General features: G+C 43.8%; 1 protein-coding gene across 4 annotated transcripts in view; it reads left to right on the top strand.

Moving 5' to 3' along the window:
* Window positions 1–19845, top strand: part of LOC115151915 (PQ-loop repeat-containing protein 1) — a 102531-nt gene that overhangs the window by 11015 nt on the left and 71671 nt on the right. For all 4 annotated transcript variants that reach the window (XM_029696260.1, XM_029696259.1, XM_029696258.1 and 1 more), the window contains exon 4: window positions 19569–19785. In XM_029696260.1, coding sequence (XP_029552120.1) covers window positions 19569–19785 — 217 coding nt within the window. The remainder of the gene's footprint in view (window positions 1–19568; window positions 19786–19845) is intronic.

The raw sequence follows: 19845 nt of genomic DNA, 5'->3' as shown, positions 1-19845 counted from the left end.
TCTGCAATGCAATACTTCAACCTCTAGAAGCTGTGCTTGTTGGATGATAAGCACATTCTCACGTCAAGTTTTTATAAAGGCCAACTGTTCCGTGAAAACTGGTGCACGCATAATTTGGCGCATCTTTTGTGCGTACACAACGTTTGTAAATGAGGCCCCAGGTATGTTCCTCGGGTGAAGACCTTGTGGCTTAGAGTTCCTTTACAGTTTAGCGGAGGTTGGATACTGTATTGCTCTATACTGCTGTTAAAGCCAGTGTTGGCTTTGGCTGAGCTACAGTGACAACTCTTTTGAACAATGTGTTGTATGTTAACCTCACCCATCCTAAGCTTTTTATTTGCTAAGTTGTTAGTGGATAAGTTGTGTCTCTGTCCTGGTGTAGCATTAAATAAGAGCCTCCCTTCCAACCTCAAGAATAGAGAAATCAATGTGCACCAATGATGATGCCTTGTATCTGCTTTAGTAGTTCAACAGCACATATCACACCTCATTACAAATACTTCTGCAACACTCAAATGTGAGTGAAGGTCATGTATAATTGTTTAATAATTGAGTCTCACGTATAGTATGTTGTTCTAATGAAACAACAGAGCCCTCTACTGGTCATAACTGGACCCTGTCTGTTCATATCTCTTTATCATACAATACCTGTGTTGAAAGTGAAGGGAATGGACTGATGTGTTGTTGACCCAGAGGTAGACTTCCTTGTGTAGTGATGTGACAGTGTACAGAGAGTACCTATGCCAGGTGCCTTAGTAGAGTGGTCTGTGTGTGTTTTTTTGGGTGGGTTTCATTGTGCTGAGTCAGTGTAGGGTCTCTACTGCAGTGTGGGATGTGACTGCCAGTCTGTCTGCCACTCAGGTGGCGTTATCTGCAGCGTGCAGCATTGCAGCGAGGCGAATCAGGTGTGACCGCTCTCAGCACAGACAGAGTTTATTACTCCCCCGCATTTACATATAGAGGTGTACACTTTAATTGAAGCCTAGATAACAGACATCTAATTAACAAGTCAAATGAAGCTAGGCAGGTGTATATGAGTGAGTAGAGTACAGTTTGTAACATAAGCAACATTTACACAGTAGCCAACACTTCAGTTTTCCTTCAGAGTTAGTTTTGTGATATGTTTTGTGTTTGTCGTTGTCTCTGATTTTGTGCTTGTTTTAGAATCATTCCCATGGGAAAGTTTGCATAAGCTCTGTCTCTGGTTAAGTGTTGGCCCTCTTAAACAAGAAGAGTGCTCAGTCCTTTTCTAGGAAAGGTTGAGTCAGACTACTGACAGTGGCTACTCCCACGGGGTCATATGAATTATTAAAATTCCAAGAAATACAGCAGATACCCAGCAGACTGACCTGTGAGTTAGAGAGTGGAAAAAGTGTGCCTGTGTCTGCTTTGTTTGTATTATATTGTATGAATTTGCGGGGATGTTTTTAATGGACATTTTTGTGGCACCCTTAAAAATGTCAAATTGACATTGTGCAGAGTAGAATTCCAAATCATGGTGGCTCCTGTCCCCACTACACATTGACAGTTGCTGCACTGTGGGCCTGTCTGAATACCATTGGTTATTTATAGATATATTTATATATTCATGAGTTCATCTTTGACCTAAGTGCTCTGGTTCTGTCCATCTTCCCCCCTGGTCACATCAGTGTAAGATGAGAAAAGATGACCTATTCCACCAACACCATTGATCACTAGTTCTCTCATCACTCCAACAGTAGTGTCAATCCAGAGCAGACAGACAGAGGGTCTATATGTGTTGTGTTTTCTCCCAGACTATTGATAGGCAAGGCTAGAGATCATCTCCCTGTTAACAACAGTATATCTCAATCCCCTCTTAGCAGCCATGTTTGTCTTTCCACCACTGTCCCATTAATTTCCCCCTGCCTTCCCTCTTGTCTCCAGTCTTTTGTCTCCCCCCTCCGTCATTCCTGCTCTCTCCCTCCTGTGAGTGAGAGGATGACAAGTGAAGGGTGTGGCAGACAGACGGTTGCTGATGATGGCTCCCGAAAGGCATATTCCTCTACCATCTGAAACAGTGAACGAGGCAAAGCATGGCTGACATTAGTTTACCCAGGGTCAGTGTTGAGCCAAACTTCACGGTCTATCAAAGAATATAGAATATAATGTGGTGTTCAGAGGCCAAGACTGCCAAACCACAGGTTCTGATCGGTTCTTGAAGTATTTTCTAGTGTTTCCCTGGTCTGTTCTGATATTTGTGTATGTCTACAGGCTGAACCCTCACCTCTCTGGCTGCCTCATTAAAATAACCTCATCACACATCACACACAGGGAGCCCCTGGACACCTGCCGAGACCTATCCTGCAGCACCACGCTGCTCTCTCCTCCTCTCCACTCCCCTGCTCTCCACTCCTCTCTCCTCCACTTCTCTCCGCTGCTCTCCTATCCCTTCCGCTCCCTTCCTCCTCTTCTTCCCTCCCCACCTCTCACTCCCATTTTCCACAGATCCGAGACTGGAAATAGACACATCTCCAACTTGAAGACAGAGAGAGATGCACACACACACACACACACACACACACACACACACACACACACACACACACACACACACACACACACACACACACACACACACACACACAGTCAGTCAGGCTCCTTGCACTATGAACCGCTTCTCTCACCCTATGGACCCATTAAAGACTACACCAGCACCTATCAAAAGCAAATTCAAATATCTCCCCTATTTCATTAGATTGCACATAAAAACCTGTGCAGTGTTACTCTGTGATATGCTGTGATATGTCCGACAAAAGAGCTGTGACACAGTGAAGGGGTGTGTGTGCGCACATTTGTGTGTGTGCATGTGTGTGCATGCAAGATGTCTGGTGACTGTTTTTGTGTGTTTGTTGTTGAGTGTACTCTTAGCCTCCAGAGTTCTGGTTGTGACGCAAACATGGGCTGCAGATCTTCCGGCCCTGTTTGTGCCCAGGGCTCTCCCAGAGGCAGGCTCCAGTCTCCTCCACCTCGTCTCACACTGTTCTCATAGCCCCAAACCCTGCCTTCCAAACACAGCACCAGTTTATGTCACACCAAGAGAAACCAGCTCTGGTTTAGTGTAACGCCAGTCTTCCATTAAAAAGTGTGCTGCTGCTCTAACCTTGGGGCTGATTCCCCGTTGGCGCTGATACCCCTCATTGATTGTGTGGCTGCATGCTGTGCTACCCAGTAAGGGTGTGATTAGACAGAGTAGTCTGGTGCCTCCAGCCCCTTGACCCTGACAAGATCTTATTAATTAGCTATATTGGCAATAATGATCCAACGCATTCAGTCTCTCTCTCTACGCATCAATTGCCTGAACTCTGACCGCTGTGTTGCAACAATGGATTTTTTGCTCTCTCAGAATGTTGTTTCAGATCAAAGGAAGAATAATATATGCCAAAGCTGACAAAGACTGAACGGAGAATGCACAGAACTTCACAAACCTATTCAGACATGAAAGGAAGAACCTATTGTTTATCCTGTTCAACCCCTATTAAAGGAGAGAGGAGGGCAAATGCCAGAGGACAGGCGAGCAAATCAGTGAAAAGGGGACTAAAGGAGTGAAAAAGATACATTTTGGTGGACTTATTATTTTGTATTTTGCCCACTTTTTCTCCCCAATTTTGTGATATCCAATTACGATCTTGTCTCATTGCTGCAACTCCCCAACGGGCTCGGGACAGATGAAGGTTGAGTCATGTGTCCTCCGAAACATGACCCGCCAAACTGCGCTTCTTAACACCCGCCCAATTAACCTGGAAGCCAGCTGCACCAATGTGTCGGAGGAAACACTGTTCAACTGACGACCAAAGTCATCCTGCAGGCGCCCGGCCCTCCACAAGAGCACGATGAACAAAGTAAAGCCCCCCCGGCCAAACCCTCCCCTAACCCAGACGATGATGGGCCAATTGTGCATCGCCCTATGGGACTCCCGGTCACAGCCAGTTTTGACACAGCCTGGGATTGAACCCAGGTCTGTAGTGACGCCTCTCGCAGTGCCTTATACCACTGCGCCACTTGGGAGGCTCCATTTCGGTGGACTTAAAGAGAGATTCAGACAGCAAGGCTGACGAGGTTGAGGAAGTTACTTAGGATTTGCCTTGCTACAAAGGGGAATAGTAAAAAGGACATGGTCATGATACCCTCCACATTCATCAGAATACACTGACCCCACTGTCCTCAATATGCAGGGGCGCAACTTTCACTGGGGACAGGAGGGACATGTCCTCCCCACGTTCTGAAATTGTGTTTTTGTCCCCCAATTTTATCATTGGAATGTGATACAAAACAAGGCAACGTTGTGCTTTAGAACCATGCGGACACCTCCGAGCGGTCGGGTAGGCTGTTTGGAGTGTTTATCCGACTGGATAAAAAAATATTAATAATAATAATAATTTTTTTGTCCCCACCAGTTCTATAACCAAAGTTGTCCCCCTATCAATATGTCTTGATGATGTGATCTTCCCAAGTCGTTGTCAGAAAACGCTCCCCTTCTTCGTCATCCAGCATGTCCTTGCTGCCTTATTGCTCCATGGTAGCCCTGGGAGGGAGGCCTAACCACTGTGACCCCCACTGTCCCACACCGGGCTCTCTGATAGCAAGATAGATGCTCTGAGCATCTTTATTTCCTCTTTATTTATTTTATTGTTCATTTTAGACTGACTTTGAAGTAGGTTCAAAGTAGTTGGCATATACTGTTGTCTCTCTCCCTGTCTAATGTAATGTCTATTATACTTCATTTCTGTCCTATCCTGTCATTGTTCTCTCCTTAAATCTTTCATTTTTCACTCATTCCCCAACCCTCTCTATCCCTCGCTCTCTCCCAAATCAACTAGCCATTTAACATTGCTACTGCAGTATATTTGAGACATGAATGAGTTAGTCAGTTAGTTAGTTGGTCCTAAATGGATCCCAGTCAGGTGTGTCACTTGGCATTGTGTAGAGTAGAGCCTGGAGACTGGCATCATCAGCCTGCTGCTGTGGGGAACCCTGCTGAAACCCTGCTGTAGTGCGTGCGTTACTGTCACTCTGCCCTTGACACCATGCCACTCTTTCTCTCTCCCTCTCTCTGGCTTGCATGGTTGGTTCTTATGTAACTTTTATCAGAGCTGCTTTGTTTTATTTATTCAATCTCTCTGTGTCTCTCTCTTTCTCAATCTCTCTCACACACTATCATTATCCTGTCCTACAGTCTTAATCCCGCCTTGTAACTTCCATTTAACTCAGAGTACAAGAGATAAAACGCAGCCTTTTATTGGCTCTGTCCTTGTCTTGTCCTGATTCTACCTATATTAAAGGAATATTCCACCCCAAAACTATCTTTCGGTATTTGTTTCATTAGTCCGTTGTTGATATAGTCCCACAATGTTTTGCATGTCAACAATCAAGTTTTTTTTAGATATACAGTGCATTCGGAAAGAATTCAGACCCCTTGACTTTTTCCATATTCTGTTACGTCACAGCCTAATTCTAAAATGGATTAAATTGTTTTTTTCCCCTCATCAATCTAAGTGAAGTATCACATTTACATAAGTATTCAGACCCTTTACTCAGTACTTTGTTGAAGCACCTTTGGCAGCGATTACAGCCTTGAGTCTTCTTGGGTATGACGCTCCAAGCTTGGCACACCTGTATTTGGTGAGTTTCTCACATTTTTCTCTGCAGATCCTCTCAAGCTCTGTGTGGTTGGGTGGAGAGCGTTGCTGCACAGCTATTTTTAGGTCTCTCCAGAGATAATCGATCAGGTTCAAGTCCGGGATCTTGCTGGGACACTCAAGGACATTCAGAGACTTGTCCCTAAGCCACTCCTGCGTTGTCTTGGCTGTGTGCTTAGGGTTGTTGTCCTGTTGGAAGGTGAACTTTCGCCCCAGTCTGAGGTCCTGAGTGCTCTGGAGCAGGTTTTCATCAAGGATTTCTCTGTACTTTGCTCAGTTCATCTTTCCCTCTATCCTGAATAGTGTCCCAGTCCCTGCCACTGAAAAACATCCCCACAGCATGATGCTGCCACCACCATGCTTCACTGTAGGGATGATGCAAGGTTTCCTCCAGACGTGATGCTTGGCATTCAGGACAAAGAGTTCAATCTTGGTTTCATCAGACCAGAGAATCTTGTTTCTCATGGTCTGAGAGTCCTTTAGGTGCCGTTTGGCAAACTCCAAGTGGGCTATCATGTGCCTTTAACTGAGGAGTGGCTTCCGTCTGGGGACTCTATCATAAAGTCCTAATTGGTGGAGTGCTGCAGCTATGGTTGTCCTTCTGGAAGGTTCTCACATCTCCACAGAGGAACTAGAGCTTTCTCAGAGTGACCATCGGGTTCTTGGTCCCCTACCTGACCAAAGCCCTTCTCCCCCGATTGCTCAGTTTGGCTGTGCAGCCATCTCTAGGAAGAGTCTTGGTGGTTCCAGACTTCTTCCATTTAAGAATGATTGAGGCCACTGTGTTCTTGGGAACTTTCAATGCTGCAGAAATGTTTTGGCATCCTTTCCCAGAAACATCTCAAGGATGATCAATGGAAACAGGATGCACCTGAGCTCAATTTTGAGTCACATAGCAAAGGGTCTGAATACTTATGTAAATAAGGTATTATAAAAATATAAAACTAATAAAAATGTATTAGCTAAAATTGATTAAAACCTGTTTTCACTTTGTCATTATGGGGTATTTTGTGTAGATTGCTGAGGAAATTGTTTTCTTTAATCCATTTTAGAATAAGGCTGTAACGTAACAAAATGTGGAAAAAGTCAAGGTGTCTGAATACTTTCCAAAGGCACTGTATAAACAAAATCTAGGAAATCTCTTTCCATTTATTTAGCAACCTGTATGGCACAGCTGTCCACATTTTTGTCCTCAAATGAAACTGGTATATTTTTCTATTTATGCCGATCATTTTCAGACTATTTGTATCTTTAATATATGGCAAACAAACAAGTTCCCTCCCTTCCCCCTCTTCCACTTGCCTCCTGCATGTTTTGCGGTAATGCTGCAATCAGTTGGTTGTAACATTGAATTGAGCAGACATTCCCATATATTTTCGATAGCTACATATGTGACATAACTACATTCTCTATTCATAATATAATTAATACATACAGTACCAGTCAAAAGTTTTGACACACCTACTCATTCAAGGGTTTTTCTTTATTTTTACTATTTTTCTACATTGTACAATAATAGTGAAGACATCAAAACCATGAAATAACACATATGTAATAATGTAGCAACCAAAAAGTGTTAAACAAATCTAAATATATTTTATATTTGAGATTCTTCAAAGTAGCCACCCTTTGCTTTGATGACAGCTTTGCACACTCTTGGCATTCTCTCAACCAGCTTCACCTGGAATGCTTTTCCAACAGTCTTGAAGGAGTTCCCACATATGCTGAGCACTTGTTGGCTGCTTTTTCTTCATTCTGCAGTCCAACTCATCCCAAACCATATTAATTGGGTTGAGGTTGGGTGATTGTGGAGGCCAGTTCATCTGATGCATCACTCCATCACTCTCCATCTTGGTCAAATAGCCCTTACACAGCCTGGACGTGTGTTAGGTCATTGTCCTGTTGAAAAACAAATGATAGTCCCACTAAGTGCAAACCAGATGGGAAGGCAGGAAGGTGGTCCCGTGTGGCTCAGTTGGTAGAGCATGGTGTTTGCAACGCCAGGGTTGTGGGTTTGATTCCCACGGGAGACCAGTACGGAGAAAAAATGTATGAAATGTATGCATTCACCACTGTAAGTTGCTCTGCATAAGAGCGTCTGCTAAATGACTAAAATGTAAATGTAAGGTGTATCGCTGCAGAATGCTGCGGTAGCCATGCTCTTTAAGTATGCCTTGAATTCTAATTAAATCACTGACAGTGTCACCAGCAAAGCACCCCCACACCATCACATCTCCTCCTCCATGCTTCACAGTGGGAACCACACATGCTGAGATCTCTATTCACCTACTCTGCATCTCACAAAGACATGGCGGTCCAAGACAAAAATCTCAAAATTTGGACTCCACCGGTCTAATGTCCATTGCTCCTGTTTCTTGGTCCAAGCAAGTCTGTTCTTCTTATTGGTGTCCTTTAGTAGTGGTTTCTTTGCAGCAATTCATGCAGTCTCCTCTGAACAGTTGATGTTGAGATGTGTCTGTTACTTGAACTCTGTGAAGCATTTATTTGGGCTGCAATCTGACATGCAGTTAATTCTATTAAACATATCCTCTGCAGCAGAGGTAACTTCTTCCTTTCCTGTGGCAGTCCTCATGAGAGCCAATTTAATCATAGCGCTTGATGGTTTTTGATACTGCACTTGAAGAAACTTACCAAAGATCTTGACATTTTCCAGATTGACTGACCTTCATGTCTTAAAGTAGTGATGGACTGTCGTTTCTCTTTGCCCCCACTCGGTGCTCCCGAGTGGCGCAGCAGTCTAAGGCACTGCATCTCAGTGCTATATGAATCACTACAGACCCTGGTTAGATTCCAGGCTGTATCACAACCGGCCGTGATTGGAAGTCCCATAGGGCGGTGCACAATTGGCCCAGCATTGTGCGGGCTATGGTTTGGCCGGGGTAGGCCATCATGATGAATAAGAATTTGTTCTTAACTGACTTACCAAGTTAAATAAAGGTTCAATAAAAATACAATTATTTGAGCTGTTCTTTCCATAATATGGACTTGGTCTTTTACCAAAAAGGGCTATCTTCTGTATACCACCCCTACCTTGTCACAACACAACTGACTGGCTCAAACCCATTAAGGAAAGAAATTCAACATATTTGCTTTTAACAAGGCACACCTGTTAATTGAAATGCATTCCAGGTGACTACATCATGAAGCTGGTTGAGAGAATGTCAAGAGTGTGCAAAGCTGTCATCAAGGCAAAGGGTGGCTACTTTGAATAATCTCAAATATAAAATATATTTTGATTTGTTTAACACTTTTTTGGTTAATAAATGATTCCAAATGTGTTCTTTCATAGTTTTGATGTCTTCACTATTATTCTACATTGTAGAAAATAGTCAAAATATAGAAAAACCCTTGAATGAGTAGGTGTGTCCAAACGTTTGACTGGTACTGTATAATACCACAGTTTTTTTTATCAATCAATATATTTGAGATTAACTATATTATTTGTTGTAATATTTGTTCTATCTTTTCTGGATGATACATTTTTAATTGTAACCAGCTTTGTATGGCTTGTTGAAGAAAGGGCCATACTTTAAACACATTTTCCATTAGTCGGAAATTGGAAATTGTAATCTGTATAAAGGCAAAAAGCTAATTTTTTAACAAAGGATGAGCCTTTCTTAATAATCTACTGGAGAACCAATTCGGTTTTAAGTATAACTTATGTTTGAGTGAAGCTTTTATTGAGTGGTTTAATGCTTTAATCTTTAATCATTTGAGCCGCCCAAACTCATATTCATTATGTAACAGGCACTTTTAATTTTGTCTTAGTCTGTTTTTGCATTCCAAATAAAGTAAAATATTTTTTGCTCATGTGATTAAAAAAATGAGTTGTCTGGAGTAGGCAGCACCATTAGTAAGTAAGTAGACTGTGATAGGACCTAAGAGTTAATCAATGTGATATTTCCATTTATAGACAAGTACTTACCTCTCCATTGTTGCAGAATCTTATCTATTTTTGCAAACTTTCAATTGAAATTGGTTGTGGGAAGTTAATTTATATTTTCTACTTCACCATCTGCCCATTTTATTGGTAAACTACAAGGTAGTTTAAACATTGTGTCTTTAAATGATCCAATAAGTAATATGGTATACTTGACATAATTGGGTTTTAGTCCAGAGAAGCTAGAAAAGTGATCAAGATCTTCAATGAGACTGTGAAGGGATCCGGATTGCGGATTTAAGAAAACACTTGAGTAATCGGCTTACATTGACATCCCTGTATTTCTAACCCCTTGATGTTCTTGTTGGATCTGATTTTAATAGCTAGCATTTCGATGGCCATAATACATAGATATGGAGACAACGGACAGCCATGTTTTACTCCTCTTAAAAGCTCAATACTTTCTTAGAAGTAATCATTATTTACTATTTTACACCTGGGGTTGCTGTACATAACTTTAAACCATTGTATAAGAGATTAATCTAAGTTAAATCAATGGCAGACTTGATGTCATGCTAAAGTTTGAGATAACCTCGCTCATCTTAAACTCAAGTCTTCTGACTGCAAAGTTTAGTTTGTTCTCTTTGATCAGGGATTTTTTTAATTTTTTTTATTTTACTAGGCAAGTCAGTTAAGAACAAATTCTTATTTTCAATGACGACCTAGGAACAGTGGGTAGGGGCAGAACGACAGATTTTTACCTTGTCAGCTCGGGGATTCGATCTTGCAACCTTTCTGTTACTAGTCCAACGCTGTAACCACTAGGCTACTTGCCACCCCATATATAAAGGATCATCAACTATATTCAGCCGTGGGCCGATTTCTTCTTGAGTGGATGGTCGGGGGGCTGCAAATTGACCGCAAGTCACCCAAACAGATATAATATTTTACTTAAACATAATCATTTCAAACCTTGCTTACATTTGTATACGATCATGTGTCTCTCTATTATGCATGGGAATACTTGGGAACAGATTTGCAAAATTAAAATAACTTGGAGCTGATTTCCTTGGTGTTTTTACAGTCTTATGTCCAACAATGACAAATAAAACCATCCCGCAGGCTGCTAGTTGGGGAACCCTGTCTTAGATTATTATGGAAAGTACCTTGAAAAGGCTTACCTAACATGACCTGCTTTAGTGAGCATTCAGGGATGTGATTGCCTTGGTTTGTGCTGCCTGTGAAATAATCTTCCAGGATAAAATAGCGTGATACTACTATGCATCGGAATATTATAATGTTATGTACAGTATATGCAAATCAGTCCTCTTATCATTTTTTTGAATGCATATTCATTAAACACAGAGGCAGGGGTTGATGAAGGGTCAACCTATAAGACAGAACACTGCAGCAGGGCCACAAGACAATAGAATAGTACTGCAGTCATCTACTATATATAGCTAAATTCAAATATGGACATGCCTGAATGGCTAAATGACTTAGAAAGTATATTTATTTCAATTTAATTTGTGAATTTAGAGCTGCCTCATTGAATATGAACTTAATGACTTAGCTATATCGGCACAGTCTTTGTCCTTGTTCAAAAATATTCAAAGAGCTTATGAGAGGGGTACAGTACATTTTCTTTCTAGTGTAGAGTTTGAATGGATCCACATTCAGACCCACATTATTGCTCTCTGATCAGCAGTCATGTCCAGGTCAGTCTGTCTGGTACCCAGTCAGTCTCAGATGCTGTAATACAGCTGTAATCGAAACCCCTTATCAAGTTCATTTAAATGTGACTTGATAAATTACAAATCCTACTTCTTGACCTGGGGCAAGATTTTAATGACACTTTTGCTCTGCTGTGTTCCTATGTAAACTGTGACATGACAAAGAGGTGAAGCTTGAAGGTGGAACATGTGTCCATGCTTATGTGTGTGTGCATGTGCGCACTTGTATGTTTTCTTTCCATGTGAGTATGTGCACTTACATGCCTACTTGTGCAATATGAGAAAGGACAGTGGTCCAGTGTTTCTTAATGAGAGGCTAATCAGTCCACTATTTCTGAAGCTCTTGCATTATTCAAATGAGACACACTGCTGACTGAGGGAGTACAAAAACCAGGCCCCTGTGTCTGCTGCCTTCATTAAAACGTGTACACAACCCACAAACCTCCTCCTGCCTTGCCAGATGCCCTCTCACACAGCTCTCTGCCCATAGGCCATGCCACCTGGGCATAGGTGCCATGTTGTTATGACTGCTAATGGTGAGGTACTGTAGGAGTCCCCTCACCAGTCAGTCTGAATGATGTTGAGTAAAATATGTGCAGACCACACTGACCGTATGTAGGCCTAGCCAACTTCCTGTTTTTCTATTGGTTTGTCAGGCAGGTCTGATTTAATGGTTTATTATTCTGGATCCAACCTAGCTTGTGTTATATGTTCCCTTTGAACAATCAATACTCATGGGCGTACTGTTAGCTGAAAGGGCAGCATCTCTGTGCCCATGGTTGACCTGTCCCAGAGTTATGGGCTCAGCTGACAGACAGAGACAGGATGGCTGGTTTGGCCATGGTGACCCTGCAGGTGAAGGGACAATGGGTCTAGTTGTCCTCGGGTCAGTTTGGAACGGGTCGCTATATTAAAAAAATGTATTTATGTATATCGGGTCCGGATGGAAAATCCCAAGGTCCATTTTGGAACGGACCCGTGAAGACCTCTATTGCTAACACTAGCAGCTGTTAGTGCTGCTGAGCTGACTGTCTTACAGATGACTGGCAGAATGTAAACCCTCTGGCATTCTAGATGTGGTTGAGCTGGACTCCGCTGTAGACCTACTTGCCCTGGGTTACCGACACTGTCACATGGATGTGTGAAGAATTTCCATTGAGTGCTTTGAGTTTTTCTTCTGTTTTAGTAATTAAAATGTTTGATCTGAAGAGCTGGGGGAAAAAATAAGTGCACCTCACCTCCCCACTCCTCCTCCTTGATGTGGTGCCTCTTGTGTGTGTCTTTTGAAGTGCGGCTCGTCAACAAGTTCTGTAGCTCTGTAGTGATGCGCGGAATGACTCATAACCTATAGTCCCCGCAGTTATATCCGCAGGGCGGGCGGGCAACCGGGTTTAACGTAATAAAATATTGTGTGGATGAAGGCTGGGTGGGTGGCGGTCATGTTAAATAAAGATTTTAAAAAATCATAAAAGATTCGGTAAATGTATCATTCTTGTGCAATAAAGATCTATAGGCTACATTGAGTTTTTTTTTTTCATTCTTGTTATCTGACGTTAGTGTGTAAGCCTAAGCTTTAACTGTACGCGTGCCAAATTCACAGATATTTCCAAATGCTTTTGGGAATTTATGCAGAAAAATGTAACATCGATCCACTGAGGCAAAAAGGACAATGTCGGAGTGGGTTTAAAAGAGAAGGGAGGGCCAGAGCTGTAGCCTAATGTTTGGGAGAGATGTTATGTGTGATGATTGTGAGGCACTGAACAAATTCTACAGTCACAAGACTTCAAATATGGCATGTGAAGGGAACTGTACTGTTCGGATGGGTAAAATGGAATAGTAACTGAAGTGAGAACACTGACTGTAGGTCTATAACCTCTCACATAGCTTTACATAATATTAACTCCTACAGAATTAAGCAGTTATTGTAGTAAAATGATACACCAAATGTACATTTTGACTTGGGAACAGGAGTGGAGGACTGTCTGTAAAGGTGCTGTCTTTATCAAGTCTCATGCGCCGAATACAACAGGTGTAGACCTTACAGTGAAATGCTTACCCACGAGCCCCAAACCAACAATGCAGTTAGAAAAATATGGATAAGAATAAGAAGTAAAAGTAGCAAGTAATTAAATAGCAGCAGTAAAATAACAATAGCTAGTCCATATACAGGGGGGTGCCGGTACAGAGTCAATGTGCGGGGGCACCGGTTAGTTGAGGTAATATGTACATGTAGGTAGAGTTATTAAAGTGACTATGCATAGATGATAACAACAGAGAGTAGAAGCGGTGTAAAAGAGGGGGTGGGTGCATTGCAAATAGTCTGGGTAGGTGTTCAGGAGTCTTTTGGCTTGGGGGTAGAAGCTGTTTAGAAGCCTCTTGGACCTAAACTTGGCGCTCCAGTACCGTTTGCCGTGCGGTAGCAGAGAGAACAGGTTATGACTAGGGTGGCTGGAGTCTTTGACAATATTTCGGCCTTCCTCTGACACCTCCTGGTATAGAGGTCCTGGATGGCAGGAAGCTTGGCCCCGGTGATGTACTGGGCCGTTCGCACTACCCTCTGTAGTGCCTGGCGGTCGGAGGCCGAGCAGTTGCCATACCAGGCAGTGATGCAACCAGTCAGGATGCTCTTGATGGTGCAGTTGTAGAACCTTTTGAGGATCTGAGGACCCATGCCAAATCTTTTCAGTCTCCTGAGGGGGAATAGGTTTTGTAGTGCCCTCTTCATGACTGTCTTTGTGTGCTTGGACCATGTTAGTTTGTTGGTGATGTGGACACCAAGGAACTTGAAGCTCTCAACCTGCTCCACTGCAGCCCTGTCGATGAGAATGGGGGCGTGTTCAGTCCTCTTTTTCCTGTAGTCCACAATCATCTCCATTGTTGTTGTCGTGGCACCACAAGGCCAGGTCTCTGACCTCCTCCCTATAGGCTGTCTCGTCATTGTCGGTGATCAGGTCTACCACTGTTGTCATCCGCAAACTTAATGATGGTGTTAGAGTCTTGCCTGACCGTGCAGTCATGAGTGAACAGGGAGTACAGTAGGGGACTGAGCACGCACCCCTGAGGGGCCCCTGTGTTGAGTATCAGCGTGGCGGATGTGTTGTTACCTACCCTTACCGCCTAAGGGACGGCCCGTCAGGAAGTTCAGGGTCCAGTTGCAGAGGGAGGTGTTTAGTCCCAGGGTCCTTAGTTTATTGATGAGCTTTGAGGGCACTATGGTGTTGAATGCTGAGTTGTAGTCAATGAATAGCATTCTCACATAGGTGTTCCTTGTCCAGGTGGGAAAGAGCAGTGTGGAGTGCAATAGAGATTGCATCATCTGTGGATCTGTTGGGGCGGTATGCAAATTGGAGTGGGTCTAGGGTTTCATAGATAATGGTGTTGATGTGAGCCATGGCCAGCCTTTCAAAAAACTTCATGGCTACATACGTGAGTGCTACAGGTCGGTAGTCATTTAGTCAGGTTACCTTAGTGTTCTTGGGCACAGGGACTATGTTGGTCTGCTTAAAACATGTTGGTATTACAGACTCGGACAGGGAGAGGTTGAAGATGTCAGTGAAGACACTTGCCAGTTGGTCAGCGCATGCTCGCAGTACCTGTCCTGGTAATCCTTCTGGCCCTGACCTGTTGACCTGTGTAAAGGTCTTACTCACATCGGCTGCGGGAGAGTGTGATCATACAGTCTTCTGGAACAGCTGGTGCTCTCATGCATGTTTCAGTGATATTTGCCTCGAAGCGAGCATGTTTAGTTTAGCTCGTCTGGTAGGATCGTGTCACTGGGCAGCTCTCGGCTGTGCTTCCCTTTGTAGTCTGTAATGGTTTGCATGCCCTGCCACATCCGATGAGCGTCAGAGCCGGTGTAGTACCATTTGATCTTTGTCCTGTATTGATGCTTTGCCTGTTTGATGGTTCATTGGAGGGCATAGCGGGATTTCTTATAAGCTTCCAGGTTAGAGTCACGCTCCTTGAAAGCAGCAGCTCTAGCCGTTAGCTCAGTGCGAATGTTGCCTGTAATCCATGGCTTCTGGTTGGGGTGTGTACGTGCAGTCACTGTGGGGACGACGTCATCGATGCACTTATTGATGAAGCCAATGACTGATCTGGTGTACTCCTCAATGCCGTCGGAGGAATCCTGGAACATATTCCAGTCTGTGCTAGCAAAACAGTCCTGTAGCTTAGCATCTGCTTCATCTGACCACTTTTTTATTGATCTAGTCACTAGTGCTTCCTGCTTTCATTTTTGCTTGTAAGCAGGAATCAGGTGGATAGAATTATGGTCAGATTTGCCAAATGGAGGGTGAGGGAGAGCTTTGTATGCATCTCTGTGTGTGGAGTAAAGGTGGTCCTGAGTTATTTTCCCCTCTGGTTGCACATTTAACATACTAATACAAATTTGGTAAAACGGATTTAAGTTTCCAGCTACTCGGAGAGCCACCTCTGGGTGAGCTTTTACTTGTTTGCTTATGGCGGAATACAGCTCATCCAATGCGGTCTTAGTGCCAGCCTGTCTGTGGTGGTATGTGAATAGCTACGAAAAATACAGATGAAAACTCTCTAGGTAGATAGTGTGGTCTACCTGATTATCATATCAGGCGAGCAATAGCTCGAGACTTCCTTAGATATCGTGCACCAGCTGTTATTTACAAAAATACATAGTCTGCCGCCCCTTGTCTTACCAGACGCCGCTGTTCTATCCTGCCGGTACAGCGTATAAACAGCCAGCTGTATATACAGTTAATAGTGTCATCATTCAGCCATGACTCCGTGAAGCATAAGATATTACAGTTTTGAATGTCCCGTTGGTAGTTTAATCTTCCGCGTAGGTCATCTATTTTATTTTGCAAAGATTGCACGTTTGCTAGCAGAATGGAAGGAAGTGGGGGTTTATACGATCTCCTATGAATTCTCAGATAGCAGCCTGCCCTTTGGCCCCTTTTTCTTCGCCTTCTCTTCACGCAAATCATGGGTATCTGGGCCTGTTCCCGGGAGAGCAGTATCAAATCAAATCAAATGTATTTATATAGCCCTTCGTACATCAGCTGATATCTCAAAGTGCTGTACAGAAACCCCGCCTAAAACCCCAAACAGCAAGCAATGCATGTGAAAGAAGCACGGTGGCTAGGAAAAACTCCCTAGGAAAAACTCCCTAGAAAGGCCAAAAACCTAGGAAGAAACCTAGAGAGGAACCAGGCTATGAGGGGTGGCCAGTCCTCTTCTGGCTGTGCCGGGTGGATATTATAACAGAACATGGTCAAGATGTTAAAATGTTCATAAATGACCAGCATGGTCAAATAATAATAATCATAGTAGTTGTCGAGGGTGCAACAAGCACGTCCGGTGAACAGGTCAGGGTTCCATAGCCGCAGCCAGAACAGTTGAAACTGGAGCAGCAGCACGGCCAGGTGGACTGGGAACAGCAAGGAGTCATCATGCCAGGTAGTCCTGAGGCATGGTCCTAGGGCTCAGGTCCTCCGAGAGAAAGAAAGAAAGAGAGAATTAGAGAGAGCATATTTAAATTCACACAGGACACCGGATAAGACAAGAGAAATACTCCAGATGTAACAGACTGACCCTAGCCCCCCGACACATAAACTACTGCAGCATAAATACTGGAGGCTGAGACAGGAGGGATCAGAAGACACTGTGGCCCCATCCGATGATACCCCTGGACAGGGCCAAACAGGCAGGATATAACCCCACCCACTTTGCCATATCATTCACGTCGGGGTTGTCAGACTCGTTAAAGGAAAAAAAGGATTCTGTCAGTCCGTGGTGAGTAATCGCAGTCCTGATATCCAGAAGTTATTTTCGGTCATAAGAGACGGTAGCGGCAACATTATGTACAAAATAAAATAAAAAAAAGTTACAAACAACGCAAAGAAACAAACAAAAAACTAAATTGGTTGGGGACATGTAAAACGTCATCCTTCTTCTCCGGCGCCATCCTAGTAACCCATCCCCAGGCTGTTGGGGATCGGTTGCTAGCAATTGCGGGCAGGTGCAGGTGAACAAACAGCTGACCTGCACATCACTAATGCTCTGCTCTCCAGACTGGCTAAGGTAAGCACAACACTGAAAGGGATCTCACTGGTAAGGCCAGCCTGCCTCAGATGGTGCAGCAGCCTGGATGAGCGAGAGCGAAAGAGAAGGATGACAAGGGAGGGAGAGAGGGGCAGAGATGAGAGGGGGATGAGAGAGGGGTAGATTTACGAATTTGTTCTTTTGGATGTGATGCAGATCCATTGGTTATGTTTCTTCATTATGTTTTACTTAACAATTTGCTCTAGGTGTTTTTATTATTGTGCAAATAAAACTACCAGGCTTTATTAAAAGGAGAAGGGGAGTGGATGGAGAGAAGGAGGGGTGAATAGAGAGAGGGAGCTACAATATACTGTATTTAGACAAAACAGACCGCAGTTTGGAAAACAGGTCAAGCTTTAGGAGTGCCAGTAGTTCTGCTGCTCTCAGCAGCGTTGCCTGCCTTATTTAAAGGAGAGAAGAGCTTTCATGTTCCTGACAAATGGCGGAGCTTGCCCCTGCCGCTGCCAGCACACTAGAATAAGGGGGTGGGGGGGGGGGGGTAAAATCAATCCGATTTTATTCACAGGTGAAAAATGAAGTCCTCAGAGGATTCTTTGAATAAGGCCTCTCTGCCAGGCCCTGTTCAGAAGCTATCAGTGTCAGCGTCTGACTCTACAGACATTATTCATGTGCTGAGACAGTCTGGGCACCGCACCAGCCCTCACTACAAGGACGGACGCAACTGTGTGTGTGTGCGCGCATGTTTCAGCGCTCGTGCCTGTGTCCTGTCCCCCTCAGATCCTATCTCCTGTTCTATCTCTGTATTGGATCTGTAGGAGGTGTCCCATGATAAGGACATTAATCATGCATTCTTCTCGCTATGAGATGTCTCACTCTGCCTCTCCCACAATTTCGTGAGCCCAGCGGTGGCGTTTAGCATGCTGTGTTCCTGACGGGGGTGTACCATCGTCATCACGATTCCCCCTGACAGGTGTTGCCAAGTGTTCTTTTCAGACACTCAGAATGCAGAACCTATTGACAATACGCGGAACACGGCCACTTCCTACATGGAACGTCACAGACCAGTCGGTTCACTTACAAATGGGCTCTTATTTAGCTATCAATTCCATTCAGGTGATGTCAGCTCGTTCAATTCCCCCTCTGGTAATTTGAAAGGAATACGAGGCCATTGATCATGTGGGATTACTGTCTTGTGAGGAGCTGACTGGTCCTATACATACCATTACCAAACCGAGAACCTCTGGCGCTCAATATGCGTGGTTGTGTCTGGATTTTAGGTATCACACTCAGCTAGACCCTTATCTCAGCTTGTGACCCCCAGGGCTCTCTTTAGTACTCAGGGTTGGGTTAAATGCATTAAATGCGGAAGACACATTTCAGTTGAATGCTTTCAGTTGTACAACTGACTAGGTATTTCCCTTTCTATTTCTGATTTCTCTTAGCTTTGATGTCACGCTGCCTTCCTCCTCTCTCCTTTTAGGTTTTTATATCCATATATCCATTAGACTATAATGCGATGAACAATGGCAATAAATGCCAGTGAAGCAGATCTGGAACTGTATATTTACATGCCTCTCTGTGAACGGTTTGTCTCCACTCCTGGGCTCTGCTACTATATACAGTAGGCCTACCATATTGGGCTGCCAGTGCAAACATGGAAAATAATGGATGGAAGTTGAAATAGTCTTAAAATATCTGAATAATTAATATTTGTTAGTGAGAGAGGAGCTCTGTCTGACCACATTTTGTTTTAGGTGCCACATTGCATCTCTCTTTCTCATTGGTCAGAGTGTAGGCTTAGTCTCTGCGGCTACATTTTACTTCACTCTGTAATTTTAATCTAATTTTTAATTTAAAAAAAATCTGTTTGAATGAGTTATTAGAATAGCTCTATGTACTGTAGCTCTGTATTGGCGCTATGTGGTGGAATGGGCTCAGTGATGACGCTTGCAGGATCCAGAGCCAGATATTATGTAAATGTGAAAAGCTTTAAAAAAATGTCTCTCCAACGGTTCATTCACTTAGCTGCACTCTATTGATTTATGTGCTGTGTTCAATGAATGTCTGCATTTTCTAATGAAGGAATCTCTCTCCACATCTTTCCCTCTCTTATCTATCGCCCTCTCTTTCTCTCCTGTCTTTCCCTCCTCCAACCCCACCCCCCTCACCTTTCCTCCCCATCTCTCTCCTTCTCTCTCTCCCTCTCTCCCTCCTCTCTCCCTCCCTCACCCCTCTCAGATCTGGACCTGCGCTACTTCTGGAGCTGGAGTGCGTTTGAGGACTACCTGCTGTTCTGCTTTGCCTTCACGGTGCTGTGTGCCTTCCTCACCCTGCTCCTGCTGGACTCTGTGCTGTTCGTGGAGGGCCTAGGCTCCCTGGCTATGCTGTTCGATGCCATCCTGGGGGTGCCACAGCTGCTGCAGAACTTCCACAACCACTCTACCCGCGGCATGAGGTGAGTGAGTGGCCTAGCTGGAACACACTCCATGAACCCTGTGTGGTGTATACTGTATGT

This window comes from Salmo trutta, chromosome 17 (assembly GCF_901001165.1).
Source record: "Salmo trutta chromosome 17, fSalTru1.1, whole genome shotgun sequence".
Taxonomy (NCBI): domain Eukaryota; kingdom Metazoa; phylum Chordata; class Actinopteri; order Salmoniformes; family Salmonidae; genus Salmo; species Salmo trutta.
The sequence above is the reverse complement of the archived record's forward strand: the minus strand, read 5'-3'. Positions and strand labels throughout refer to the sequence as shown.